Source organism: Camelus dromedarius, chromosome 10 (assembly GCF_036321535.1).
Source record: "Camelus dromedarius isolate mCamDro1 chromosome 10, mCamDro1.pat, whole genome shotgun sequence".
In the NCBI taxonomy this organism is placed as follows: Eukaryota; Metazoa; Chordata; class Mammalia; order Artiodactyla; family Camelidae; genus Camelus; species Camelus dromedarius.
Genome location: NC_087445.1, coordinates 59,320,043 through 59,345,374, shown reverse-complemented (window position 1 = coordinate 59,345,374; position 25,332 = coordinate 59,320,043). Strand labels below are relative to the sequence as shown.

Here is a 25,332-nt window from a genome sequence, read left to right as displayed (position 1 = left end):
TAGTTTCCTGTGCTATACAAAAGAAATTTTTAAAAATCTATTTTTATATATAGAAGTTAATATTTGTAAATCTCAAACTCAAGAAGCCAAATTTTAAGTCGGTAAGGACATGAACAGGCAATTTATAGGAAAAGAAATGCAAATGGCCAATAAATGTGGAAGACAGAGTAATAGAAATTAAGGCAGTTATAAGATACTGGCAAAATATGAAAGCACCGACTGTGTGGCAGGAACGTAAATTGCTGCAGTCCTTAGGAATGCAATCCAGGGATATCCATTACAACTGGAAACATATTTATCTTTGGCGTTGAAATCTCACATTTGGTAATCTACCTTCAAGAATAAGGACATGGTATGTTGTTATCTTCACTGGAGCTTCATTTGTCTTAAAATGTCAAATGGGAGAGGCGTGGGGTCTGTTAGTTGGACTTGGGGCACCGGGCCCCGAAACAAATCTTGCAGACCACATACTCTTCTGAATTGATCCTCATCTCGTTAGTTATTTCTCACTCTCTTTTTCCCTTGCTTCTTTTTCTTTTCTGTGGGTTTGATTTGTCACATGATAGAAATACTTAAAAATCATTTTTATTATATTTTTGTCATATTTTCCTTAAGTTTCTGGCAATTTTTTACATTATACATGTTGATGTCATGTTATTTGATACATAAAAGATAACGGCTACTAAATATCAATTAAAAATTATATGCCTTTTTCTAATTTAATTCTTTTTTCTCGAATTCTACTTTATCTAAAATAATAACCATGGTTTCTACCTGCATTTAGTTTGCATTTGCCTTAGATTTCGTTGTCCATCTTTTTTTTAACATTTTTTATTGATTTATAATCATTTTACAATGTTGTGTCAAATTCCAGTGTTCAGCACAATTTTTCAGTTATTCATGGACATATACACACTCATTGTCACATTTTTTTCTCTGTGAGTTATCATAACATTTTGTGTATATTTCCCTGTGCTATACAGTGTAGTCTATTCTACAATTTTGAAATCCCAGTCTATCCCTTCCCACCCTCCACCCCCCTGGTAACCACAAGTCTGTATTCTCTGTCTGTGAGTCTATTTCTGTCCTTTATTTACGCTTTGTTTTTGTTTGTTTGTTTGTTTTTGTTTTTGTTTTTTAGATTCCACATATGAGCGATCTCATATGGTATTTTTCTTTCTCTTTCTGGCTTACTTCACTTAGAATGACATTCTCCAGGAGCATCCATGTTGCTGCAAATGGCATTATGTTGTCGGTTTTTATGGCTGAGTAGTTGTCCATCTTTTTACTGTTCCGCATCACTTATGTTTTTCAAGGTTTTGAGTGTCACAGATTGTATTTTAAATTCTACTTATGATTTCCTTTACGATTTTTAGAAGCATTCTTTAAGCTGTAATTCTCTCTTTGACAATGATGGGATTTAAGTAGGGAAATTTTCTCTTCTTATTGACAATGAGGAATTTAAAAAAACATTTGCTCCTTCCTGTTCCTTTTTTTTTTTTTTAATTTAAGTGTAGTTATTTACAATATTGTGTTTGTTTTTGGTGTACAGCAGTGATTCAGTTATATATATACATGTATATTTCAGATTCTTTTCCATTATAGGTTATTACAAGATATTAAATATAGTTCCCTGTGCTATATAATACATTCTTGTTGCTTATCTATTTAGTGTATAATAGGCTGTATCTGTTAATTCCAAACTCTAATTTATCCCTCTCCTGCCCCTTCCCCTTTGGTAACTGTAAGTTTGTTTTCTATGTCTGAGTCTGTTTCTGTTATGCATACCAATTCATTTGTATTATTTTTTAGATACCACATAGAAGTGATATCATATATTTGTCTTTCTCTGTCTGACTTACTTCATATGATATTCTCCAGATCCATCAATGTTGCTGCAGATGGCATTATTTCATTCTTTATGGCTAAGTAGTATTCCCGTGTGTGTGTGTGTGTGTGTGTGTACCACATCTTCTTTATCCAATTACCTGTTGATGGACACTTAGGTTGCTTCTATGTCTTGGCTGTTGTAAATAGTACTGCTATGACATTGGGGTGCATGTATCTTTTCAAATTAGAGTTTTCTTTGGCTATAAAGCAGGTGTGAGATTGCTGGATCATATGAGAACCCTACTTTTAGTTTTTCGAGGAACCTCCATACTGTTTTCCATGGTGGCTGCACTGTGCTTGATGGAGCTCTGGATACTCTATAATTCTGGGTGGATCCTGAATGTAGCCATGGTCCTCATTTTCACACTAGCAGATGTTTCTTATTAACCTATGAGCTGGAAGGAGGCAGGAAGTTAGGATATTTAGCATCATGGTCTCTCATTCCAGGGAGAGCTGTCAGTCTCATGTCTCTCACTGCCAGCTCCGGTTCTGCCAAAGAAAGTGGGACACAATAAGGGACAAGAACATGAAGTCTGGGGTCTCTTTGCCAACGTTTGCACCCTGATTTCACCACTAACTAGCTGAGAGGCCTTGGGTGATTAACTTAACATATTCAGCTTTCTCATCTAAAAAAAAAAAAAAAAAAAAAAAAGATGACAACAGCAGAATTCCACATGCCAAAGGGTAGTTTAGTTTTGAGAATTAAATTACATAGTCCATTTTCCTGGCACATACTAAGTGCTCATGAAATTTAGCTGCTATTATTATCTTTATCATCAGCAGCATTATCCGTGAAAGGGGACGGTGAACTTTAAGGATCATTTCTACCGAAGCTCCACAAAGTGGCAAAATAATGGTTGCTCTCTCCTTCCCTTAGAATTTTCTGCTCACAGTTTTTCCGCAGACCAAACATGCTCGCCCATAAATGGAATAATCATAGATGTATTAATGAAGGGTGGATTCACTATTACGGAGCAGTAACAGAGATTTTCTTCGGTTGATTCATTCCTCTTTTATAACATAAGGGGCAAGTTCTAACCACCTCCGGAAAGAAGGTATTTTGCAGAGCCCTCTTCTTTAAACTCTGTAGCTCTTCTCTCTATTTCTTCTGCAGCCCTCTCTGAAGTCCCCACCTTTCCTAATTCCCATTTCATTTTTCTTGGAAAACTCCACCTTGTTCCAAGGGAGACAGAAGCCGTCGCCTCCAGGATCTTCAAACATCACCTGGATGCTAGTGGGCCTCCTCTGCTCACACTTGGCCAGTTTCAAAGGGAGGAGGGGGCCTGGCCTATCGATGCAGAAGGTGGTGAGTTCTCCTCTTCTGGGTTATTTCCCCTCCAAAAATAGCTATGGCTGATTCAGTCTCATGAGTTCGCTAAGCAGAGGCATATTTCATCATCTAGCTCAGGGGGCAGCCAATTTTTTAATTAAAAAAATAATCATATATTGAGTTGTTATATCTACTAGGATCTGGGCTAATTCTTCTTTTCTATGCACTTCTGTCAAATCTTGGGTGTACCACTCTGATTTTATTCCCATCGGTTGTTTTTTTAATTGAAGTGTAGTTGATTTACAATGTTATGCTAGTTTGTGGTGTACAGCCTAGTGATTCAGTCATGCATATATATTCTTTTTGTATTCTTTTTCATTGTAGGTTATTGCAAGCTATTGAATATTGTTCCCTGTGCTCCACAGTGGGATCTTCTTATTTATCTATTCTGTATATAGTTGCTTGTATCCGATAATCCCAAACTCCTAATTGATCCCTCCCCTGTCCTGGGGTTTTATAATATATTTTAGAAGATAACAGAGCTAGTTTCTCCTTCAGTGCTTTTCTCAAAATTGTTTAGCTATTTGTGGCAGAATTTCAGGTCGATTCCTGCCATACCCACCCAAATCCCCCTTCTCTGGGTCTTTAGAGGCTGGAGAAGCTGAACACTCAAGCTCCCAACCTCCTTTGTTGCCCCAGGTGGACAGAGGATATAGTTCTAGCCAACTAGGCTGAAGTGAGGTCTACTGAGGGAATTTCTGGGAAAGCTTTTATTTTATTGATAAATGATTCAGTTAGGGCTGTGTCTCCTTTCTCCCTCTTCCTATCTTGAAAGCAGGTATGTGGCAGCCATCTTGAACTTGAGAATCATTTTGTCAAGTTAAAAAAAAAAAGTCAAGTCAATTAAGCTAGGAGGCTTTATACAGCCCTGTGGAAAGAAAGGGCTGTGTTATAAAATGTCCTTTCTCTAGGGCTGTGGGGAGAATTAGGCAAATCTTGGCCCACGTCCTGAGAGTGAGTTTCATTAATTCATCCATTTAATAAGGCTTGGCTGAGTCTTTCCTGTATAATGTGTGTGGGCATAAAAAATGGCCTTGTCATCAAAGGTTGATGGGTGCACAGAAAGGGAGCAAGAAATCAACCTGAATGACAGTTTGCACTTGAGCGAAGGACCTTCAAGCAGAAGCCTCCCTTCTGACAGTTCAGAAGAGCAACTTCCCAACAAACTGCTTGCATTTCCTGGGCTTGGGTTTCCCCTGGTCTCTACCCTCCGAGGATGACTTCTCCTATCTCAGGTTGCCTTGGGTAGAGACCATTCTTTTCCAGTAAGCCTGGTCATCTTCCTGGGGAGCAAGTGGCTGCAGGAACCATGATTGAAGCCAGTTCTGCTCCCACAGGGCCCAGAGATAGGCCACGGGTACAACCATGACACGAACGGCAGGCACTGCTGAGTGCGCAGTCTGAGATGAGGAGGGAAAGCGGCCTCTTCAGACTAGGGGATTGGAGACGATTTCAGGACCAGAAGAGGCATTTGACCTCTCATTCTTGGAATTACAGCTGAAGTTCCACAGACCTTAAGCAATTCACCCAAGGTAGAAACAAAAACTTGTGGGGAAAGTGGAGACTGGCTCGTGGTTGTTCTTTATACCACAGATATGCTAGGACTTCCTGGAGTGGGCAGCTGGTGAGACCAGTGGTTGGCCAAAGCGATTGCTAAGTCGTTTCCAAACCAAGACCTTGAGTCATCTTCAGTGGAGCCTGGTGCCCTGAGAAAGGCCAAATCACATACTTCTCCTCTTTGTCACTAGAACCCTGACCTCCCTTCAGTTTTCTGAGGGAACTCAAGACCAGTACCTACTGAGGTGTGGAAGGGCAGCCTGATTGCTTAAGCCTGGAATGTTGAGACCTAAACTTGCTCCTGGGCTGGAAAGCTCTGGTCCTAGGCAGGATATTTGATTAAGGTATTTGTCTTTGTTTTCTTTGTACACAACTCGGCATTCCAGCAGGTAGCCAAGTCTTTGTGCTTCCTTGCCAGGAGGCCTAAAGAAGAATAAGTCTGCAGGCTACCTCCCTTCCTGACTTTCTCCCTTTAGCTGAGGGATTTGAGCATTCTGCACCAGGAAGGGAGCTGTAGAGTGGCTTTGAGGGGAAGAGTTCTGAGCAGTAAAAGAGCAAATGTTTTTCCCCAAGAAAAGGAATGGATGTCTGCATTGTTTTTAAGTAATTGGGTTCTGTGGCCCATCCTCCACAGAACCTCAAGAAGATGACAATTCCATGTTAAGTCTAGGAAGGTCTTCCTGGACTCAGGGTACCAAGGCTCTCAGCCTTGGCAAAGATTTCCATGGGGCAACAGGGTCACCCAACTTTAAGGATCTATGTAAGCTTGGCCTTCAGGAATCTTGGAAACCATGTAGAGAAGGGGTTGGCCCATAGGTCAAAGCTGGCCTGCCATCTATTTTTGTATAACCTGTGAGCTAGGAATAATTTTTGTATTTTTAAATATTTGAAAACTATCAAAAGAAAAATAATATTTTATGGCGTATAAAAATGACGTGAAATTCAAATTTGTGTCCATAAATGAAGTCTTACTGGAACACAACCAACCTCATGCATTTACCTAATGTCTATGGCTATTTTCAGGCAACAATGGCAGAGTTGAGTAGTTGTGACAGAGTCCTCTCTGGCCTGTGAAGTCTGAAATATTTACTCTCTGGTCCTTAACAGAAAAACTTTGCTGACCCCTGATGCCCACCAATGGCCGGAGATGCTCCTGGATGTTTTGCTTCACATCATGACTCCTGATCATGAGGTGTAGAAGTGGGGATGGGGGTGGGAGGGGAGGGAAGAGACCTCTCTCAGTCTCTGAAATTAAATTTCCTGCCAGCTGAATGCAGTGGGGCCGTGTCATCCCTACTGTGACTAAATGTAAAGTAGGTAAACACTGTGCTTTTTCTTGCACATTCAGATTTGTGTTAACAAACATCTCCTAGGCCTTTCTGGCTTTTGTTTCACTGCTTCTGTTTTGGAAATAACACTCATAGGTCTCTTCCCTCTCTGCATATCCAAATCCTACCATCAGAGCTCAACTTAAATGTTTACCTTCCTCTCCGTCCCTGGAAGTCCAACTTTGTTTTTTCAACTGGCGGGTCCACCTAGCAAGATTTTTCAGAATAAATATGCTTTCAGTTATCCTGCTTGCTTTTCCTCAGACAGACGGACCGTTTCTCCCAAATTAAAGTTTTGATGTGATTTCTCCATCCTGTAAATCCCCACCGGACTCTAATACACACGATCACATTGTGGTGATTTGTGTAAGTTTCTTATGAGTTTCCTGAGTGCGGGGACTGAGTGTAAGGCAGCTAAGCCCTACCGGACAAGAATTGGCTCCACCAGGTCCAAATTCTGGCGTCTCCACTAGCCACATGACCACGGACATATCATTAACATCAATGGGCCTCAGTTGCATCATCCAAAAAATTCCAGTAATACTCCGTGCCCCCTGAGATGTGAGGATTAAATGAGATAGTGCCTTGAAGGTGCTTTTTAGGAATCAGTCATTCCAGTGCCCTTTGCAGCCCAGTCCAGAGCTTGGAGCCCCCAAAATTCCTGAAACCCTCTCTGTGGCAGTCACACTAGAGGTGAGATAAGACCCTGGCTTTGGAAATAAGCACTTCACCCCAGCAGTTCCTCCTTCTCCTGAGGGTTGTGACTAGTCCTGAGAACTAGTAGCAGTCCCCGGACGCCCCCCCCCCCCCCCCCCGTCTTGGTCCTCACAATCATATCACCGCCACGTGACCATAACTGTGGTGGGACCACCCAGGAGGTTAGGAGGGGAAAGTCTGAATCGCATCCGGCAGCGCTGTAAACGCCAGGGTGAGGTGGAGCCTGGAGAGGCTCCAAGCCGAGGCGGATGAGCAGAGCTGACAGATGCTTCAGCTGGTGCTGCCTCCCCTCAGCCCTTCCTGAACGCCCCAGCCTCCGGCGTCCAGTCCCCAGTGCCGCGGCTGATAAGGTGACTTTACGAGAGGAGATGTGACAATTCCCTCTCTGCTCCTGCTTGGCCCTGGCTTTCGTGTAATCTCATTAGAAATGGTGCCAACTCTCCTGGAGAGGCTGAACACATCTCAGGATGTACGTCTTGCTGAGACAGGATAATTTAGGATTTAAAATCCTCCAGATTTATTTATTTTAAATAACTGAGATACTGTTTGTACTTCCCGCCTGTGAAATATGCTCTGTGCACTTAAAAACCGAGTCCCTCTGCCAAGTTTATGATCGGCCTCTCTCTCCATAACGTTATTCCCTTTCTGGTCCAACACCTGTTCCTCTCAAAATTGAGGTGTAGCAAAGAAAAGGGGAGACTGAAATCGAGCAGGACCTTGCGGGCCCCCTCCGGTACAAAAGCCTTTCCATGTCCTCCGTTTCTTGTTTCTAGGAGAAAGGATTTCAGCCTTCTAGACCATTCCTGAGTTCCAAAGGGCAGAATCAAACAGTTACTGATTAGAGGAGAGAATGCAGAAACCGAGGAAAGGCAGTCAAACAACAGTGCAGCGACAGGTCAGGGTGCTGGTTCCTCCTCAAGGGATGTGCATAATCTGGTGCATATCTCTGAGTTCTTCTGCAGGAACTAAGGCCCCGCCCAGGTGGAGAATGGTAGCTTCAGGCTGAGCACAAGCATGCGGACCCCAGACTGGTTGGAACCAGAAGACTGATGATTGAGATTCCTGGGACACCACCCTGTTACCACCCCACCAACGAATCAGAGGCAGGTCACACACCCTGCAGCCCCCCTTCCCCTGCCCCCCAGTTTTGCCTATAAAGACTCTTTTCCTGAAAACCATCAGGGAGTTCAGGCTTTTCTGAGCTCGAGCCATCCTTTCTCCTTGCTCGGCGCCTGCAGTAAAGCTTGCTCTGCTGCAAAATTTGACATTTCAGTTTGTTTGGCCTCACTGTGCATCAGGCCCACGAACTTGGGTTCGACAAGACACTTGCTTTGAGCACTTCCTTTGTTGGCTTAGTTGGTCCAGCTCTGTGAGCCCGCTCCACCTGAGGGCTGTTCCCTCCAGCAGATGGGGTGGGAATCCGAGTTTGTGAGTCAGGAATCCGGTTTTCTGGCTCTTGCTTTAATCCATCTTTTCCACTCATTACTGTCCCTTTACACAAAGCGAGGCTCTCACAGAGAGGCTTTGTCTGCCTGCAGGACAGCTGTGAGGGAGCCCCCGGGGGTGGGCTGGCGGGGGTGCGTTGACAGGAGCCAGGCTGGCTCTGCACCAGTTGCTTGTCTAAGGCCACTATGGGAAGTCTTTTCGATGTGAGGACAGGCCAATCCTGGGAGGAGCCTTCCACCTGCCATTTTCTGCTCCCCCATAGTCCCAGTCAGGGGTCTTCCTGCTTCCAGAGATATTTGGCAGACTGTGTGCCTGGTCTTCGCCCCAGACTCTCATGGCGGGGGCAGATCCACCCTTGGAGGCTCTGTGTCCTGGCTCCATCCTCTGCCTTCGGAGGGACCACAGTGCATGGTTATCCTATCTCCTGCACCTTAAATCTCTCCTCTCTGGGAGACTCCCATCAACATGAAAACATGCTATTCTCTTCCATGCCCTCAAACAAAGACAAAACCCCTAAAATAACCCTCCTTAGACCCCACGCTCCTCTTTAGATGCAGTTTGCTGTCTCTTCTCTCCTTTACAGCCAAAGTTTTTTTTTAACATTTTTTATTATTTATAATCATTTTACAATGTTGTGTCAAATTCCAGTGTTCAGCACAATTTTTCAATTATACATGAACATATATATATTCATTGTCACATTCCTTTCTCTGTGAGCTACCATAAGATCTTGTATATATTTCCCTGTGCTATACAGTATAATCTTGTTTATCTATTCTACAATTTTGAAATCCCAGTCTATCTCTTCCCACCCCCCACACCCTTGGCAACCACAAGTCTGTATTCTCTGTCTATGAGTCTATTTCTGTTCTGTATTTATGCTTGTTTGTGTTTTGCTTTGTTTTGTTTTGTTTTTTAGATTCCACATATGAGCAATCTCCTGTGGTACTTTTCTTTCTCTTTCTGGCTTACTTCACTTAGAATGACATTCTCCAGGAGCATCCATGTTGCTGCAAATGGCGTTATGTTGTCAGTTTTTATGGCTGAGTAGTATTCCATTGTATAAATATACCACATCTTCTTTATCCAGTCACCTGTTGATGGACATTTAGGCTGTTTCCATGTCTTGGCTATTGTAAATAGTGCTACTATGAACATTGGGGTGCAGGTGTCATCCTGAAGTAGGGTTCCTTCTGGATATAAGCCCAGGAGCAGGATTCCTGGGTCATACAGTAAGTCTATTCCTAGTCTTTTGAGGAATCTCCATACTGTTTTCCACAGTACAGCCAAACTTCTTGAGAATATTGCTGACCCTTGCTCTCCACCTCCCCCACCTCTGTTCTGCTTGAGGTCTGATTTCTAGCCGAGGTATCTACCAGAACTGTTCTTGTGAAGCTTGCTTATTCAGTTCTCAGTTTATTTGATCTCTGTTGACTCCTCTCTACTCCTTGACACATGCTTTCCTTTGGCCTCATTGACATCTCACTGTCCTGGATTTTTCTCTTACTACCCTGACCACTTTTTCTCCTTCATCAACAACTCCATCCAGTTGCTTTGGTTGGAGGGTTGGAGTTCCTCAGAGTTCTGTCCTAGAACCATTTCTCACTCTATACTCATTCCTCAAGAAATGGCATCAACTTCTTTGGCTTTAAACACCATGAGAGGAGGGGAAGGTATAGCCCAAGTGTAGAGCACATGCATTAGCATGCAGGAGGTCCTGGGTTCAATCCCCAGTGCCTCCATTTAAAAAAAATAATTAAATGAATCTAATTAACCCCCTTAAAAAATGTCATTGAAGAGCGCACATCTTATAGCAGAACGGCCCTGCTGCATTATTGATGTTGGCTTTGGTATGTAAGTTCAGTTGGGTCAGGAGGGGCCCAGAGAAGAGAGAAACTGGGATGTCAGCCTATAGAATCACCAAAGAAGCAGCCCAGTTAAATATTTTCCCTCATTTGGGAAAGTCACTCACGGGGGCAGTCAAGGTGGGCTAGACTGCGATGGGGCCAGTGAGCCTGGGGACTCCGACTGGTCTGGGACCTCCCAGGCCAGGACCTCTCAGTCCGATGGGTTAACCTTAGCTCGTCATGATACATTATCTGTATGATTCCATTTATATGAAATATCCCAGAATGGGTAAATCCATAGAGACAGAAAGCAAATTAGTGGCTGCCAGGGTCTAGGGGGAAGGGAGACAGGCAGTGACTGCATAATGGGTGTGAGGTTTCCTCTTGGGGTGATAAAAAGGTTCTGCAACTAGACGGTGCTGACCATTGCACAACTGTGTGCATGTACTGAGTGTCACTCACGGTAGGAAAAAATATATCTAGGATTTACCCCAGGAGAAGAACCACTGCAGCCCAACCAAACCACCTAGACCAGGGATGCATTCAAGGGCAGCTGTGACAAGCAAATAAGGAACTGTAAAGTGGAAAAAACCCAACAAAATGATTAAAAACCACCCTTTCCCCTAAGATAGCGTCCAGAAGGCGCTATTCCGCAAGACAACCAGGGGATTTCTAACTGTATTAATGAACAGGAAACCACATGTGTGTAGTGTGACTGTAGAATACGGGTTTAAAGATGGAAGTACACTCTTTTTTTTTTTTTTCAAGTCTATATTCCCATGACTATGATGATGATGATAGTTCAGGGGAGCAATTCGGGTAGCCTGATCTGAGGTTGGAAAAAGAAGTTGATTTGAACTATTTAAGGCCTTGGGCTGGCAGGACTCTGTAAGCATTTGGAGAAGTTGAGAATTACACCCCTTGAGAAGTGAAGTGAGTAAACACTACCCTGTGCTGGTCCTTTACTGATGCTGTCATATTGTATTCCCCACAGCCCCACACTGCGTGGGGACACAGTGGGACCCAGGATTTGAGCCAAGTGTGTCTGCCTCCGGAATCTACTAAATTCTGCTGCACCTGTGGGCCCCCAGGAGCCCCTGAATCAGGAAAGGAGGGATTGGACGCCTGAAACTAACATTGAAAAAATCAACTACACTTCAATAAAAAATGATAATTAAACTTAAACAAACAAACTGGTGACTGTAAAATAAATAAATAAATAACCACAAAAACAGAAGCAAACAAAGAAAAAAAAGAAAGAAAGAAAGAAGAGAAAGGAAGGGATTGACTGGAGGAGGGCGCTGCTGGTGCCCCAGGGGTTCTGCCTAAGGTTGCTGTCTCATTTCTCTCACTGTGCCTGCAGGCTGAGTAGACTGGGAGACATGGCCTGCACACTCTTCTTGGCTGGACATTTTCTCTACCCTGCTGATAACCGAACGTGAGAGAACCATGACGGCTGAGTGGAATGTGTGGAGTTCGCTTGCTTGTCAGCTTCCCCCCATGCTCGCCATCGCCACTTCACTTCCTGACTTGTAAACAGGCAGAGTGAGAGCAGGTGACCAAAGGGTGTGATAACCAGGGAACTCTGCTGCGCTCAGCACATCCTGTTATTGTGAATCTCAAGTCCTGCTTTGGCATCTGCTGTCTTAGTTCTCTCTCCTTTTTCTGACCTGCAGTGAGGGGAGTGATTGGATTTGCGGAGACTGACATTTTTATTTTTCACTGGCAAGGAGTCAGCGTGCTGTACGCGGAAGATCAGGAGCCTGGGGACCAGCATTGGATTCAAATTCCAGTTCTAAGACTAAACCTCAGTTTCCCATTTTACCTGGAAATAAATACAAATATTGAACTCAGAATCATTTTTGAGGGCTGCACGGGATAATGGAAGAGGACCCAGTTCTTTTCCTGACTTGTAGCAGGCACTCAAGGAATGATATTTCTTCCCCTTCCTTGATCCCCCTCCCAAGAGTTTCAGTTTTAGCGCCAAATCCAGACTAAGCATTTGCCCTTGGCACCATCTCCCTGTGCTATGGTGCGCAGAGTGATTGGGGCGGGGTAAGCATGGCGAGTCGTTGAGGATGTAGGATTCAGTGGGAAGCAGGAAGGAGAAAGCCCTGGCCCCTCCATCACTGAATGGAGCAGGGAGGTTGCGGGACTCTGGAGGGCATTCTGCCTTTTCCCTCTTCTCTTCCAAAGCTCACTCCTGGCCCAGCATCCTCAGCCTGGGTTCCCACCAGCACAGGTTACCCTACGGGCCTTGCCCTTCTTGAACCAAGACTGAGGGTAGGTGGGGCCCAGACTTGGGAGAAACGATCAATACGTGGTTTGTCTCTGGTGCAGCTACTGTCCTGACTTTGGTCCTTCCTCTCCTTAGGGTTAGCTTTCCTCGCAGTGCTTTCAACTCTCCTCTCCATCTTCCCCTCCTCCTTATCTACTCTCAAACCTCAGCTTCCGGAAGGTATGTGGGTCAGGCCGTGTCCCTCCAGGGGCAGCCTCAGTCCTGCCACAGCATATTAGGATGTGGTTGCCCGAGAAATGCCCTGCAAAGCAGACAGCAGAGTGAGTCAACAGACGAGTCCTTGTCTTCATTTATGAATCTGAATAAAGAAAGTCAGCTTAGTACTTGCCTATTGGTATGATATTTCTCTATTTCTTCCTTTCTTTCTTTCTACATCAGCCACTTAAATAAGAACACTCAGAATAATAATATAAGAAACCTGGAAAAGAATATATATATGTGTATATGTATATATGTGTGTATATATATATATATATGTATCTGAATCACCATGCTGTACACCAGAAACTAATACATTGTAAATCAACTGTACATCAATTAAAAATTTAAAAATAAAATATTATCAAGTACCATATATTAAGAATATGACATATTTTCAGAACTATTCCAAATTATTTATTTACATGTATTAACTCATTAGTGATAAATCTATGAATTAAGAACTATCATTAGCCCCATTTTACATCAAAGAAATGGAGGCACAGAAGGGGTAAGTTCCTTGTCCAAGGTCATACAATTAGTTACTGGTAAACCAAGAATCAAACCCTGGAAATATAACTCTACATCCTGGGCTTTTAACATCATGCTTTTGCAGAATAGGGTATAATATGATTTTAAGTGTGAAGGTCTGAATTTGGAGTCATGACTTAAAGGTCAATACTTCCTGGGATGCAGTCAGTATCTTTTGACTGTAACTTGCTATTTGCACATTTCTATAATCAGAACATGTGGGTTGGGATATATTTTGGTGCCCCAACATCTTTGAGGATATTATAAAATATTATAAAAATTAGGACCTTTATATAAGCTATTAAAGTTTATTCTACTAATAAAAAGTAAAACTTACCCACAAAATTTCTTTCTCGTACTGGATTCCACTTACACCTTCAAAGCATCACCCGTCTAGCAGGTGGGGATGTCCCCAAAGCCATGGTCTCTATATACAGAGACGTTAAGAAGACTACATAAAAAACTCCTGCTTTCACACTTACATGTTCTTCCAGGGGAAGGATGTATGGCCTGAAAAAGTTCTGTGTTTCAGAACTTAATGAGATTTTCTTGCTGGGCTCTTTGTGCAAATGTTTCTTTGACATTTGAAAAGAAACAATTTTATACATGTTGAGTACATCTACTAATTCAAGCTTATTACAGGTATTAGTCAATACATTAATAAATATATTTATTGTCCATTTGGTGATAGACCAATAGGAATAGTCACAAACGTACTGCTACAATTGTGTATTTAGAAAATTAGAACGTGACAAGCTTTATTATTTCTTCATTCTTTTACCTCATTCATATAAAATGACTCTCTTTGTCTCAGTGAAGGCTTAAGCTTTGAATTCCACTCTTCTGCTTTGAGTGTTGCCAGGCCTTTTTTTTAAAAAATGGAAGTAAAATTGACTTACAGTATAATATTAGTTTTAGGTGTACAACATAGTGATTCAATATTTTTATACATTACAAAAGGATCACCATGATGTCTATTTACCACCTGTTACTGTACAAAGATATTACAGTATTATTGACTATTTCCCCATGGTGTTCATTACTTGCCAAGCCTTTTCGTGTTTGCTTGATGTATCTTTGTGCACATTTGAGACTTTTCTAAGTATTTTGCATTAACTTTGTCTTAATCTTTAACTTTTGTGTTGTGTCTGTCACATTGTTTTATATTTATTTGCTTTAAAAAATATTTCTCTGTGTTTCCAGTCTTTTCTTTTCTCCCTCCTTCCCTCTCCCTTCCCTTTCTTTTATCTCCTCTCCCTTTCCTTTTCCTTCCTCCCTTTCTCCATTCCTCCCTCCTCCCCACCTCCACCCACCTTTCACTTATTGTAAACATACACTTCACTAATTTTTAGTAAATTCACAGAGCTATGTAGCCATGGCCACAATCCAGTTTTAGACCCTTCTCATCATTTCTAGGTAACCAACAATATATTTTCTGCCTCTGTAAATTTGCCTTTTCTATAAAATACAGTCAAGTAAAATCATACTATATGCAATCTTCTGTGTCTGGATTTTTTTTATTTCGCGTAATATTTTTGAAGCATTTTTTGGTATCATTATTTCACTCCTTTAGTTACTATTATTCCACAATATGAATAAAGCACATTTTGTCTCCTACTCACCAGTTAGTGGACTAGTTTTTGGCTACTACATATAATACTGTTATGAATGCAGTTCCTATGCAATTATTTCTGTGAACATGTTTTCATTTCCCTTGGGTAGGTTCTCAGGAGTGAAGTCTATGATAAGATTTATGGTAAGCTTCTGTTTGACTTTATTTTTTGTTTGCAAAAATACAAGTAGAACATTTTGCCTTTCTGTTCCTCTGGCCTTTCTATTCCTAGTTGACTGGCCTTTCCATTCCTCTCCATTCCCTTCCCCCCCACCCCCAAATCGAGAAAAGTATCCTTTATGTAATTAAATGTATCTGTACAGAGTTGTTGCTTTAATTTAGACTCTTTGGGATGTGGGACCCAGTGCTTTTAGTTTTAATTGAAATAATTCTTATAACATAAAATTCACCATTTTAAAGTGTACAGGTTCATGGTTTTTAGAATATTGACTATGTTGTGCAACCATCCCACTACCTAATTCCAGAATATTTCCATCCCCTGCAAAAGGGGCTCCCCTGCTTATTAGCAGTCAGTCCCAATTTCTTCCTCATCCCAGCCCTTGAAAACTGCTAATCCACTTTCGTATATCTGGATTTGCCTATTCTAGAAATTTCATAAATATGAAATCATACAATATGTGGCTTTGTGTCTCTGGCTTCTTTCACTTGGCCTAATATGTTTGGCTTTTTAAAAAACACCCTATACCACTTTGCATTCCCATCAGTAGTACATGAGGGTTCCAGTTTCTTTGGATAGTGTTTTTCTGATGACCATTCTTGTTATTATCATGAAACTGATATAGAAGAGATGTGCCTGACTCAGCAGCAAACACTTCCCTCTGAACTGTATCCATGTGGCAGGGAGCATGAACAAAGAGCTGGGGGGAGACACCCTAAGTCGATGGTGACTTGGTTTGGGGCTTTCTAGAGAGGCAGGAACACTGCGATCTCATTTCTTCCGGAAAGTCCTTCCAGCTCTTCTCACATTCTGGACTGAAATGGGGAAAGAAATGGGACACTGGCTAATTTGCACATTTAAAAAGGCAATGTGAAATAACATCAAACACTCTTCAGGGTGCCTTTTTCTTTTGTTTTTTGGAAAAAAAATTGACTAAGTTTGCAAAAGTGATGTTTGTGATTCTGTTGATTATAGAGGCTCATCTGCAGAGAGAAAACTTGCAATTCTGAGAAGCACAGCTCGTCTCTGCCGTGGCTGTGGTGGCGCCAGTCCTGCCATGCACATCTCAGGAGAACTAAGGCAGCCCAGTGTGGCAGGAAGAATTCTGAGTGAGCAGCCAGGTTTGGTTTGGGGGCTGGTTTCATCAGGCACCTTGGGAAGTGACTTCACTCAACGTGATTGCTGCGAAAGTAAATTATGAAAAGTGTTTGAAGAACAAATATAACACAGCAGAGAGTGGAAGGGTATTAAAACTGTGGTTTGTTAAAGAAAATCAGAAAAAAGAACAAACAAAAAAAATATTATGCCAGAATTTATTTCTTTTTAATTCTTTTTTTTTGGGGGGGAGGGAGGTAATTAGTTTTATTTATTTGTTTATTTAATGGAGGTACTAAGGATGGACTCAGGACCTCGTGCATGCTAAGCCTGCACTCTACCACTGAGCTATACCCTCCCCCAAATTTTATTTCCTAAGTCTTCTGTTTGGGGATCGAGAACACAGACAAATCGGATGCGTGCCCTTACAGGATGAATGAATGAATATATGATGCAAAAATGCAATGACAGTGTCACTTCTCCCGGTGACAATGCTCACATCCGCTTCTCAGCTCTTGGCTGTCGCCTATTAGCTATTGAGGGTGTCTTTCTGGGGACTGGTCCAGGGTTGGTCCTTCTTACATCACTGTTTCTGTCTCTTATAGATTCTGTAGGCTTGGGCAGAAAAAACAGCTTGAAAATATGCTCAGTAACCCAATGCAAATAACAACACATGGGGTAAAAATAATCATTCAGAAGGCTGCTTTCTCAGTGAAGGAAACAGGGCTTAGAAGAAGGTTTGACCTTCTCTAATAACTATTTTAAGCTCAAATCAATTCCCATGTGTTTGGGTAAATTTATATACGCGTTTTGAAAATTTGTATCTCTCCAGGAATTTTATGGGATCTTTCCCCCTAATCATTATACACCATGATTTGCAGAAACATTTACATACGTATAAGGGAAAAAAGTCAGTTTTAAAGCTGTAAGTCAGGCAATTTTTAATTGTGTTCTGATAGCTTGCTGTCTTGAACTTCAATCCTTCAGCATTTTCCAAGTGATCTCTTTCAGGGATTCATATCACTAGAGGTGGCTAATGGCATCTGGTTCAATTTCTATTTCACTAATCAATATTCTACCCTGCAATACAGAACATTTGAGAGCTTTTAGGAGCACGTGGAGTGAACATGCCCAGTACTTAGTGGAAATCAGATTGAATTCTCTGGTGACTGAATTGTCTGAAGGGCTTATTACTTGGTTAAACTGCTGTTATAATTTATCACCTGTATTATTTGATTTATCCTCACAATTGATTGCTGATTAAAGACAAAGCATAGGAAACCCTGATATTGAAATATATGCCACAAATGAATGAAGGATATATAATAAGAATTCTGTAAATTGGCCTCAAACTGATCTTCATTTTGTCATGGTACATTCATCCAATCCAGATTCTCATCTAGCATAACACAGAATTCCTGGTACTTGAAAAATTAGTATCTAAAAAAAAAAAGAAGTGACATTTTTATCTCTTTTTCATTTATTGAGAATAAAGAGTACACCTAAGATAGTTTTATATGCAGAGAAAGACTCCAGTTAGCTGCCTGGAAATTTCTTTCTCATTTTGTTATCCAGAAATAAAACACAAAAGTTAAAACAGTAAACCAAATGGTTTTTGGTGTCCAAAATTTTTAAAAATTTCAAACAGTTTTGAAAATGGGTTTTGTCTATTTTTGATGGTCTAAGTAATCCTGATTTAGTTCTTCATTGTAGTACCTGCTTGATCCCTAAACCAACCCCAACAGAATATGTCATTTAAAATTTTTGTCTAAAATTACAATTTTTTTCACATAATTTAAAGAAAATTAGATTGTGTCATTTGCTAAATAAGAAAAAGTAGACTTTTGCCTTTATATATTATGAAAATCATCAGTGTGTATTAAAATGAATTTACAGTATACTGATAAGGTATTGGCCTAAAATAAAATATTTTAAAATTACAATTGTTTCTTTATATACCATGCAAGAAATGATGACTTTTTTAATTACTAAGAAATGGGACAAATATATGAGTAATTAATAAAATGTATTAAATTATAACTTTATAACCATATATCTAAAGCTATAAATATATATGAAACTACATATATGTGTAGATAGAAATATACATATCTATAGGAAATACTTTTTTTTAACATTTTTTATTGATTTATAATCATTTTATAATGTTGTGTCAAATTCCAGTGTAGAGCACAATTTTTCAGTTATACATAAAGGAAATACTTTTGACTGAAAATCACTTGTGAATGCAGTTTATGTTTGATTTGGGAAAATGGAAGAGAAGGATAGAGGAGTGAAACATTGGCAGAAAAAGTCCTTAGTCATATCCCCAAATCATTAGTCTACATGTCTCCTTTCAGAAAATTTACCTTCCAGGTGTCTCCACCCACTTCCCCAAGATGGGATGTGCGCCTCTGTCCCAAATCCCTCACTCTCTTTTTCCCCAAGACTAACTCTGATTTGAGAAGTTAAGAGTTTGGTGGCGGGTGATAACTTCTCCACACCTTTCAGGGACAAATATACCTGAATATTGATTGAATTTCCCTCTGTATCACACTAACTTACTCTTTCTTCCATCACCTTCTGGAGGCTGAACCACAAGGGCAAGCAAGCAAAAGGTTTCCAGAGTCAGATAAGCCACCAGGATAATTGCGTAAGCAGAAAGTAAACAGCTATCCTTGACACACAGGCTAGGGTGTCCAATGCTGGCACAGCACTTGGGCTGGCTTTCTGACATGAATCTCTTCGACATACTCCTTGACTCTCAGATTAATTTTTCTTTCCCCAGTCTCTGGGTTCTACAGTTTGAGAGTTGGCTTCCTGCTTGCATTTGCCCAGAATAAATAGCCGTTCACAGAGCAGTCATTAGGCAAGTATTTAGTTCATCCTCTAATCCACTGTCCCATGTCAGTCCCCAGACGGCTGGTATGAAAGAGGAAACAGATGCCATCTCAATCTAGCTCCTGTAAGATCAGAGGCCATCATTTCAGTTCCCCTCTGGTTTCCTGAAACAGCCTTCTCCATGCTTCTACTACCACGCGCGCCTCAACTTTTGCATGGCTCGCTCTAAGATCTCTTTATGGATACAGTGAACCCTTAGCTGTTAATTGTTCCTATAAGCAATAGAGAAAGAAGAATTGTTCCTAAAAGCAACTTAAGCTCCAAAGGTCTTAGAAACATGCCTCTTTCAAAACTGAGCAGTGCTTTCTGAAACTTTGTTAGGAAATTTCGTCTTTTCTAAGCCACAGCCTTGCTGTGTGTATCATGGTCCCCTGCTGGTGAAAAATCATGACTGTGTCAATTTTGTGTGGCACTGAGGTCCCTTTGCCTTGCTAGCTGGCTCTTGGAAGGGCCCATGAAAGAACACCTGTACCCAGCTACTTGGAAGATGTATTACAGCCAAGGAGAGAAATAAAGGAGGACTCAAGAATGGGTACACCATAGCAGCACTGAAAATCACTTAGTATATATAAAAGGGTACACGTAGCTCAAAAGTGACTGTAAAAGCCAAAGATTATTCTCGAAATTGATTGTACGGTTAAACATGTACGCCAATAACCTGAGTATAGAACCTGTACTTGCCTAGTTTACTTTTTTAAATATTATAATCCTCTTTGCTAAACTGTAGGCTCTGTGAGAGAAGAGATTTTTATTTCTTTAACATTGTATTATCTGTGCCCTACACATGCTAGGTTCTCAGTGACTTACATTGGCCAGTGAGGGGGAAAAAAGGTGGACTAGGTTAAATTTTAAAACCCTTTTCATCATGCAGATAAATAAATATAAATACTAATAGAATTAGAAACATTGATTTATTTTCCAAAACACTATCAAAGATCTGTCGGAAAACTCTAAGCTAAATATCCAAAGATAGAAAACAAAGGGGGAAAAAGGAACATAAGGGAGAGAAATGCAAAATATGAAATTTGAGATGAGGAACCAAATTTATCAGTCATGAAAATAAATGTAAATGGGTAAAATCATCCTATTAAAAGACAAAGATTTTCACATTAATTTTAATCGGGTTTCTGTAGTGTAATGGTTATCACATTCACCTCACACACATTAATTTTAAAGGTCTGCCTTTTATTTATGTTTACTGTCTCATACATAAATTTTATTTGCATAAAACAAGCCATTCAAAAATAGCCACCTTTATAACATCAGAAGCCATGAACATAGCCCAGGAGTGTTGGAAGTGTTGAAATTTAAAAATCTCTATGAATAACACAATCACAACTTACATCCCAAGAAGATTAAAAGTATGAGGATAGAAAGATGTCACAGTCATGTACCTTTAGAAATACTACCTTCACCTCTAAGCATTTTTCAAGTGATAGCAGAAATTCACAATAAACATTAAATTACCCCAAAGACACAGATGAAACATTAACATAAGTATAGAAGTAATTTTATGTAGGGTTAAAAATCTATTTTTAAATGCTTCCGACTATGTAGAGCTCTACATGACTGCATTATGCTCTCTGAGTTGAGGGTGGAAAACAAGTAGAGGTAGAGTCATGAAAGAACTTGTAAGTTATGTTAGATTTTTCCTAAAGGCAATAGGAGCTACATAAAAGGTTTAAGTATAGGGAGAAGGGTAATTATTTTTGCCATATAAAAGGATCATTCTATCAGTCACTCCAAGAATGAAGGAGATCTACAAGTATCATAGAAGCCAGTTAGGATGCTAAGTCAAGAGTCCAGGTGAGAAAAGATGATGGCCTGATGGCTATGGAGTAGGTGAGAGTTAAATGCATTTGAGAGATATCTAGGAGGCAGAATGGCTATTGTGTGGGTGAACATGGCAAAGGGTATTTTCAGAGATGGCTACATCAATATTTCCCATCCATATCAAGAGATGGAGCATTTCTGCGCCCTCTTAACTCTGGGTGAGCCCTGAGGCTACTCTCTCTAACCAAGAGAATATGGAAGACGTAACACTGTGTCAGTTCTAAGTGTAGTGCCCAACTAGTCTGGCATCTCCCACTCCCTGTCTCTTAGAACCTCCAGGTAAGAAATGCGACTATCCAGAGAGCAAGCTTTGAGAAGCCCAAGGCCTTGGAGAGGCCCTGAGGATGAGGTGGCATGTGAAGAGAAAGAGATGGAGGAGTACTGGGGTGTCACACACTGTGACTAAAGAAGACATCTTGGAAGTAGGTCCCCTACCCAGATGTCCCAGCTGATACCACATAGATCAGAGATGAACTGCCTAGCCAAGGCCTTCATGAATTCTTGATCCACAAAGTCATGAGTCAGATAAATTGTTGTTTTCAGCCATTATGCTTTGAGGGTAATTTTTTATGCAGCGGTGGATCACCAGAACAGTGAGGGAGAGGGAAAAGTGTAACAGGAATGCCAGGTTGATGGTTTTTGTGGGGATGCCTTTCTCAGAGAGAGAAGATGTTCGGGAAGATGATCAGTTCAGCTGAGTTTAATTCATCAGTGAGAACACCTGGTGGGGTTCCCGGCGGGTAATAGCTGGTACAGTGGGCAGAGTGAGACAAGAACAATGCAGAATCTCTGGGAAACCAACCTTTAAGGGAGAGGAAAAGGAAGAGCTTGTTCAGAGGGTCATGAAGGAGAAGCCAGACCCCAGAAGAGTGTGGAGATTCAGGAACCAAGGGCAGAAAAGGGTCTCAGGAAACAAAGAAAAGTGAACAATGTCACAGGCTGAAGAGAGCTCTAGTCTTACATGGACCCAAGGTGCCCAACGGATTAGCAAGAGGAGCTCTAGGGAAGTGATGGGAGAGAAGGGCAGACTACAGCTCCTTCGGGAATGGGAAGGGGTGAGAGCATGGGGACAGGGAATCAGATGACACTTGGGATCAGTTTGACTAGAGAAGAGCGGAAAAATGGGGATGTATCTTGAAGATGTCAGAGATTGATTGAGCAATGCTTTTTTTTTCCTCTCAAAATGAGGGAGACGAACTTTATTTTTTTCTTTTTAAAAAAATGATACTGATGGCAGTTTTGTCTGCTGTTGTTTAATTGTCCTCAGGGTTCCTATATTTCCGTGAGAGGTACTAGTGTCTCCAGCCCGAAGCCTTTCTTGGACGGAAGTCATTTTGCTTCCCTTGGCTTCCCCGGCAGCCTCCCCACCTTTCTCCTGTCTCCTATGTTTTCTGTCTGCTTTTCCATGAAAAAAAGAGAGAAAGTGCTGCCTCTGAATCTACCGTTATTTCCTCTGCAATCCTCTTAGTCTTTGCTGGTTTATGCTTTTTGAAGAACTCACCTTTTACTGTCATTTTAGTGGGTTTTTAATGAAGAGAGAGAAGTATGTGTGCCATTTGCCTTGTTTCATTGGAATCCCTTGCCTTTGGAATATTAGTAACTAACACCTCTTATTTGGCCAGAAGGAAAATGGTCATACACTCCCTAAAGCAAAAATCTTACGGGTCAGTGTCGTCCAACAACAACGGAAAAGGAGAGATGGAAATAGGGATACGAGATATGGTGGGCTTTGCCATCAGGCTGACCAGGACTCAGCTGTGACGTGGAAGTGAGGTGCGTTGGTTTTGGTGTCAACCAAGGGCTTCTTTTCCTCACCGTTTGATACTGGCAGCTGCCAAATGGCAACTGTCACATGTGGGGACAGTTGGTGACAATGAGGAAGTGGGCCTGTGCCAGATGGCCCTTCCTTCATGGTTCTGTCGGTCCCCTCCCAGAACTGGACAGCCTAGCCAACCTCAGGCTGGGATGGCATCCTTCCTGCTGAAACTGAGATCCTCAGGGCTTCCTAAAAAGCCTTAGGGAGACGGAGGTCCAACCCAAATAGAGGTAGGGACAAGGGGCACAGTGTAGGAGGAGGATGGAGGTGAGAAATGAGGCAGGAGACGGTGGTGGAGTTTGTCTCTCTTGCTCTTGAAGCCTGAGAGGTGTGATTAGAAATGACATCTCAAGCATCCTAAGAGGTGGCAGAAGTCACACCGGGGCCAGAACTGCCTGAATATTCTGAGGGTTTCTGGCCTCCACCCCGAAAGGTGGAAAGGCTGCAATAAGGTTTGTGAGGGGACAGGCAGGACATGCTGAGCAGGGCCTTTTTCACATGCTGTGTGGGTGAGGGCTTCTGCTGGGTCTTCCCTTGTGAAGGGACTCGTGTTTTTATAGGTATGGGATTCGTCTCTGCTGGACAGAGAAGCCTCCAGCCTTGTAGCTTGTAGAGGCTACGAGAGGTGAGGACAGTTTTCAGGCTGTCTCACCACTCCACCCCAGGGGATCACATTCAGAGAATTGTCATCAAACTGTAGTCAAGTTCTCAACATTTCCAGACTGGGAACCTGGGAGAGGGCTTGGCTGGGCAGGAGCGGGCCCATTTATGAGTCACAGGGCATAATACTGAGGGTGGCAGTCTTGCCCCTCTGAACCCAGGGTTCAACGGGCTCTGCCCCATGCCTGGCTTACAGACATCACTGAATTATGCCAGGGGCTACAGGAGAGGGGTGAGGAGGGTGAGAGGGAGCATGGTGAGAAAGGTTAGAGATGTATTTTATCTCCCAAGTTCCCCCAGACCCCGACAGAAACAAGCCAAATAGGTACAAATGATCCCAAGTGCATGGAAAAATCCTCAGTTTCTTTAGTCATCAGGGAAATGCAAATCAAAGTCAAGTAAGAGTGGAGGGTATAGCTCAAGTGGTAGAGGGCGTGCATGCACAAGGTCCTGGGTTCAATCCCCACTGCCTCCTCTAAAAATTAATAAACAAACCTAATTACTCGCCCAAACAAAAGGTTTTAAAAAAAAACCCACAATGAGAGAACACTTTATTCCCACTAGGATAGCTATAATAATATTTTTTTTAAAACACAGACAATAACAAATGTTGGTGAAGATGTAGAGAAACTGGGACGCTCCTATATTGCTGGAAGGAATGTAAAATGGTGCAGCCATTTTGGAATATGGTTTGCCAGTTTCTCAAAAATGTTTGTACCGTAGACTGACCATATAACACAATACAGTAGGCGGGATCATGTCCCTCAAAGGAGTCTAGGTCCTGATCCCCAGAATCTGTGAATCCATGACCTTACAAGACAAAGGAGACTTTGCAGGTGTGATTACATTAAAGAGTTTGAGATGAGATTATCCTGGATTATCTGGGTAAACCCAGTGGATTCACAAGAGTCCTTATAAGGGAAACGTGGAGGCAGGAGCGGAGAGTCAGAGCAGGAGATGTGACAATGGATGCAGAAGTCTGCGTGATACATCTCTGAGCTAAAGAAAGTGGGTAGCTGGGAAAGGCAAGGAGTGTGTTCTCCTTTAGAGCTCCCAGAAGGACCCGAGCTCTCTCCTGACACCGTGATTTTAGCCCATGAGACCCATTTTGACTTCTGACTTTCAGAATTGTAAGATAACTTTGCGATGTTTTAAGCCACTGGGTGTGTGGTAATCTGTTACAGAAGCAAGAGGAAACCAACACACTCCAGCAATTTCACTCCTAGGTATCTACCTAGGAGAAATAACAACATGCCTACACAAAAATGGGTATATGAGTATTCACAGCAGCATTATACATAAAGTTGAAAAGAGTTTGGGGATGGGGAGTCGCTATAAAGGAGCACAAACTTTCTTTTTGGGGTGATGGAAGTATTCTAAAGTTAGATCGTGGTGATGGCTACACAACTCTGTAAATACATTAAAGGTATTTTGATCTTAAATGGGTAAATTTTGTAGTATGTAAATTATACCTCAACAAGCTTGAATTTAAAAAGGATTCAACAGACAGTATTCTTTTGATCCTTAAAGATAATGCCTGCTTCCACTCTTCGGTATTTTTTCAAGTGATGACTTTTGCCTCATAGAAGCCACACATGGCTCTCTTTCTAAGTAAGTCTTTCTCCAACCAATCTGGATCTGATCTCCACCTTAGAGATCTTACTGTGGAGAGCAGGAGTTCATTAATGCTCGCTGAACACCTAGTATGTCAAGAAAGAAGGTGCTAAGGAGAGAAAGAGGGTAAAGCTAAAACATAAAGAGAATTTGGGGTAGAATGATGGATCTTCTGCTGCTTAGGCAAAATATGATGATGATACCCTGTCTTTTACTTAAAGAAATAAATTTTGGCCAACCAGTAGTCTTATTTTTTAAAAAATTACTAAATCACTATAGTAGATTTATGTCTTTTGTTAAAACTGCCTCAGAGAAATCAACAAAATCAGAGTACAATCTATGTACATATGCATGACCATGCCTGCCCACTTGTCTGGCTGAAAAGGCAATGAACAACCATGCTTGGCCTTGGCTGAAACAGTATATTTGTTTTGTTTATTTTGTTCTGTTTTTGAAACATATTTTTGATCAAGCCTCTCT

At 41.5% G+C, this 25,332-nt stretch overlaps 1 protein-coding gene across 23 annotated transcripts in view; it reads left to right on the top strand.

The window, feature by feature from the left end:
- The window catches only part of SUSD1 (sushi domain containing 1), a 145,683-nt gene extending 127,712 nt beyond the window's left edge, over positions 1-17,971 (top strand). For 4 of the 23 annotated variants that reach the window (XR_010382782.1, XR_004136334.2, XM_064490417.1 and 1 more), the window contains one exon: positions 5,885-6,349. Coding sequence is in view for 14 of the 23 variants with exons in the window: in XM_064490417.1 (XP_064346487.1) it covers positions 5,885-5,898 (14 nt within the window). In the remaining 9 variants the exon portion in view is untranslated. The other 19 variants (XR_010382779.1, XR_010382775.1, XM_064490418.1 and 16 more) reach the window with 14 other exon arrangements.
- The last annotated feature ends 7,361 nt before the right edge of the window (positions 17,972-25,332 follow it).